The following is a 5,000-nucleotide window of genomic DNA, read 5'->3' as shown; positions in this document are numbered from 1 at the left end:
GTTTATGGAGGAGGGGTGGGGGGGTTATAGAAGGGGGGTGGAGGTGGATGGAGGGTTGTAGAAGGGGGAGGTTTAGAAGTGGGGTGAGTTTAAGGAGGAAGGGAGGGAGGTGAGGTTTAGAAGGAGGGTGGAGGGTTGGTGATGGGGGGGGGTGAATGGGATGTAGAAGGGGGTGGAGGTAGGAAGAGGGTTGGTAATGGGGGTGAGTTTAAGGAGGAAGGAGGGGGAGGGGGTTTAGAAGGGGGTGGAGATGGGTGGAGGGTTGGTGATGGGGGGGGTTATAGAAGGGGTTGGGGTGAGTTGAGGGTGGATGAGGGGTTGGTGATGAGGGGGGTGAATGGGGTGGAGGAGGGAGGAGGGTTGGTGATGGAGGGTAAAGGGGGGTGTAGAAGGGGGTGGAGGTGGGAGGAGGCTTGTAGTAGGGGGGTGGATTTGGGAGGAGGCTTGGTGATGGGGAGGTGAAGGGGTGGGAGGAGGGATTGTAGAAGGGGAGTGGTGGGAGAACAGTTGGTGATGGGGGGGGGGGGTGATGAGGATACATTCCAATCCCACTATTACGTGAGATTCAATCCTCTATCGTTGAAAATAAAATAATAATAATAATAATAATAATAATAATAATAATTTTTCCCTTTATACATTCGAATCCCACAATTACGTAAATTGTATGTAAAGGATACATTCCAATCCCACTATTACGTGAGATTCAATCCTCTATCGTTGATAATAAAATAATAATAATAATAATAATAATAATAATAATAATTTTTCCCTTTATACATTCGAATCCCACAATTACGTAAATTGTATGTAAAGGATACATTCCAATCCCACTATTACGTGAGATTCAATCCTCTTTCGTTGATATTCCAAAAAAAAAAAATCAATAATTTTTCTCTTTATACATTCGAATCCCACAATTACGTGAATCTCGATCCTCTATCTCTAATATTTAAAATGAACAAGTGAACAATCAAATGAACAGGTCAACAAGTAAACAAGTAAATAAATAATTGATAAATAGATAAATATATAAGAACAAAGAATATTTACCGTGAACAGATCAACAAGTAAACAAGTAAATAAATAATTGATAAATAGATAAATATATAAGAACAAGAATATTTACCGTGAACAGATCAACAAGTAACCAAGTAAATGAATAATTAATAAATAGGTGAATAAATAAGAACAAGAATATTTACACTGAACACCTCAGCAAGTAAATATATCATTGATAAATAGGTTAACAAATAAGAACAAGAATAAAATTAATAAACAAGAATAAGAATAGAATAAATAATAAAAAAATATATATAAGAATAAAATGAATAAATAAGAACAAAAATAAAATTAATAAATAAAAACAAAAATATAAGAATAAGATTAATAAAAAAGAAAAAGAATAAAATGAATAAATAAAAACAAAAACATAAGAATAAAAACAATAAAAAATCAAAAGAATAAAATAAATAAAAACAAAAATATAAGAATAAAATTAATAAAAAAGAAAAAGAATAAAATAAATAAAAACAAAAATATAAGAATAAAATGAATAAATAAGAACCAGAATAAAACGAATAAATAAGAACAAGAATAAAATGAATAATGAAGAACCAGAATAAAACGAATAAATAAGAACAATTACCGAGATTCATGAAGGGCATGCTGAAGTCGACGGCCTCCTCGCGCTCGTATGTGATCGTGAAGTCGACGATTCCCAAATCCGCTTTCTGCTCGGATAAAAATCGGCATTACTGGGATTTGCATGGATAGGAGTCGGGATTTTGTGGATTTTCATGGATAAAAGGAAGTGTATTAACTGTCTTAAGAGTCAGGATTATTATTATTATTTTTTTTTTTTTTTTTTTTTTTTGCGAGGATTAAAATCAGCTGTCAGCTTTGTTTATTATTTGCAAGGATAGAAGTCAGTATTTTTCTATTATTATTATTATCATTATTTGCAAGGATTAATATCAGCATCTTTCGGATTTGGAAGGAGAAAAATCTGTGTTTTTTTATTATTTACAAGGAGAAAAGGCAGCATTTTCACATTTGCAAATATAAAAGGCTGCATTTATCGGCTTTGCAAAGATAAAATTTTGCATTTTTTGGTTTTCCGAGAATAAGGCACCATTTTTCATATTTGCAAATATAAAAGTCAGCATTTTTCGGATTTGCAAGAATAAAAGCCATCATTATTAGAATTTGCAAGAATGGGAGTCACCATTATTGTTTGTCTAGAAGAAAAAAAGACCTGTAATTTGCAAAAAAAAATATTATACTTTGCAAGGAATAAAGTTATAAAATTCTCTTGGTTTGTTCAAGTAAAAAAATCAATATTATCTTAATTTGCAAGGATAAAAGGCACCATTATAGTAAGTAGCCAGGATAAACGTCATTACTGTATTTTTTTGGATAAAAAAATATTATAGTAAACTCTGTTGTTTCTCAGAATAAAAATCACCGTTACCTTAGGTTGTAGGATTTTTTTTTTTTTTAATTGTTGACATCAAAGTTATTGCAAAAATTCGCCAGGAGATAAAAAAAAAAAAAAAAAAAAAAAGTAAAAAAAAAAATATATATAAATAATAATAACAATAATAATCTAAAAAAAACAAAAACCGGCAACCCACGTGATCCATCAGCTGTTTGACGATGCCGTCCCACTCGCCGGTAACCTGGTCTCTGCTGCCATACGCGCCGTCCGGAACAAGTTTGAACGTGTAGTTGAAGCCCCTGATAAGCGATATCTCGTAGATAAGGTCGATGCAGAAGCCCTCGAACTGGTCATTCCCCGCTAAGGGCATCGGGTCTTGCTTCATCATGACGTAAGGGTCAGCCTGAGAAAAAGAGAGAGAGAGAGGGGAGGGAGGGAGGGAGGGAGGGTGTAAGTAGTAAGGGGTTATGATTGATAAAGGTTGTATTGATAATGATGGTGATGATGATGGTAATGATGATGATGAGGATGATGAGGATGAGGATGATGGTGATGGTGATGGTGATGGTGATGATGATGTTGGTGATGGTGATGGTGATGGTGATGGTGATGATGATGATGATGATGATAATAATAATAATGATAATGATAATAATAATAAAAGTATTATTGATTATAATACCACTAATAATAGCAATAGTGATAAAAATAATACTAATAACAATAATGGCAATAAAAGAAAAAAAAATAATAACAATAATGATAATACTACAACTATTTCTTTTATTATCCCTTCCTCTGTTTTTCCTTTCTTTTTTTTATTTCTCTCGTTTGCCTTACCCTCTTCCTTCGTTCACCCTTCCTCTTCTTTATCCTATCTCTTCTATCCACTTAAATCCGTTATCTCTCTTTTTCTTTCGTTCATCCTTTCCCTTTCTTTATCCTATGTTCTATCCACTTACATCCGATATCTCTCTTTTTCTTTCATTCACCCTTTCCCTTCTTTATCATATCTCTTCTATCCACTTACATCTGATATCTCTCATTTTCTTCCATTCACCCTTTCCCCTCTTTATCCTATCTCTTCTATTCACTCAAATCTGACATCTCTCCTTTTCTTCCGTTTACCCTTTCCCTTCTTTATCCTATCTCTTCTATCCACTTACATCCGATATCCCTCTTTTTCTTTCGTTTACTCTTCCTATTCTTTATCCTAGCTCTTCCTCTTTTTTTCCTATGTTCTATCCACTTACATCCGATATATCCCCTTTTCTTTCATTCACCCTTTCCCCTCTTTATCCTATCTCTTCTATCCGCTCAAATCCGATATCTCTCTTTTTCTTTCATTTACCCTTTCCCCTCTTTATCCTATCTCTTCTATCCACTTACATCCGATATCTCTCCTTTTCTTTCATTCACCCTTTCCCCTCTTTATCCTCTCTCTTCTATCCACTTACATCCGATATCTCTCCTTTTCTTTCATTCACCCTTTCCCCTCTTTCTCCTATCTCTTTTATTCAGTAAAATCTGACGTCTCTCTTTTTCTTTCGTCCACCCTTCCTCTTTTTTTTCCTATGTTCTATCCACTTACATCCGATATCTCTCCTTTTCTTTCATTCACCCTTTCCCCTCTTTATCCTATCTCTTCTATCCACTCAAATCTGATATCTCTCTTTTTCTTTCATTTACCCTTTCCCCTCTTTATCCTATCTCTTCTATCCACTTACATCCGATATCTCTCCTTTTCTTTCATTCACCCTTTCCCCTCTTTATCCTCTCTCTTCTATCCACTTACATCCGATATCTCTCCTTTTCTTTCATTCACCCTTTCCCCTCTTTCTCCTATCTCTTTTATTCAGTAAAATCTGACGTCTCTCTTTTTCTTTCGTCCACCCTTCCTCTTTTTTTTCCTATGTTCTATCCACTTACATCCGATATCTCTCCTTTTCTTTCATTCACCCTTTCCCCTCTTTCTCCTATCTCTTTTATTCAGTAAAATCTGACGTCTCTCTTTTTCTTTCGTCCACCCTTCCTCTTTTTTTTCCTATGTTCTATCCACTTACATCCGATATCTCTCCTTTTCTTTCATTCACCTTTTCCCCTCTTTATCCTATCTCTTCTATCCACTCAAATCTGACATCCCTCGCCCAGCCTTACCTTAGCGACCATCACAATGAGGGTCTTGTTCTTCAGGTTCTTCTCCACCGCTCCCTTGGTGTCTGACCACGATTTGGTGTAGTTCACGTGCCCACTCAGGCTCCACGTGCCCACCTGGGGTATGGGAGAGAGAGAGAGAGAAGTGATGAGGTGGAGAGAGAAGTGATGAGAGGGAGAGAGAAGGACGGAGAGAGAAGTGATGAGATTTGGTGTAGTTCACGTGCCCACCTGGGGTATGGGAGAGAGAGAGAAGGGATGAGAGGGAGACGGAAGGACGGAGAGAGAAGTGATGAGAGGGAGAAAGAAGGACGGAGAGAGAAGTGATGAGATTTGGTGTAGTTCACGTGCCCACTCAGGCTCCACGTGCCCACCTGGGGTATGGGAGAGAGAGAGAAGGGATGAG

General features: G+C 36.4%; 1 protein-coding gene across 5 annotated transcripts in view; it reads right to left on the bottom strand.

Annotated features, from left to right (window-relative positions):
• The window catches only part of LOC113823809 (glutamate receptor ionotropic, kainate 2-like), a 97,026-nt gene that overhangs the window by 44,680 nt on the left and 47,346 nt on the right, over positions 1-5,000 (bottom strand). For all 5 annotated transcript variants that reach the window (XM_070116291.1, XM_070116292.1, XM_070116293.1 and 2 more), the window contains exons 10-12: positions 4,598-4,711; positions 2,637-2,843; positions 1,649-1,733 (exon numbers count right to left, since the gene is read on the bottom strand). In XM_070116291.1, coding sequence (XP_069972392.1) covers positions 1,649-1,733; positions 2,637-2,843; positions 4,598-4,711 — 406 coding nt within the window. The remainder of the gene's footprint in view (positions 1-1,648; positions 1,734-2,636; positions 2,844-4,597; positions 4,712-5,000) is intronic.

Source organism: Penaeus vannamei, chromosome 38 (assembly GCF_042767895.1).
Source record: "Penaeus vannamei isolate JL-2024 chromosome 38, ASM4276789v1, whole genome shotgun sequence".
In the NCBI taxonomy this organism is placed as follows: domain Eukaryota; kingdom Metazoa; phylum Arthropoda; class Malacostraca; order Decapoda; family Penaeidae; genus Penaeus; species Penaeus vannamei.
This window is presented reverse-complemented; position numbering and strand designations above follow the sequence as displayed.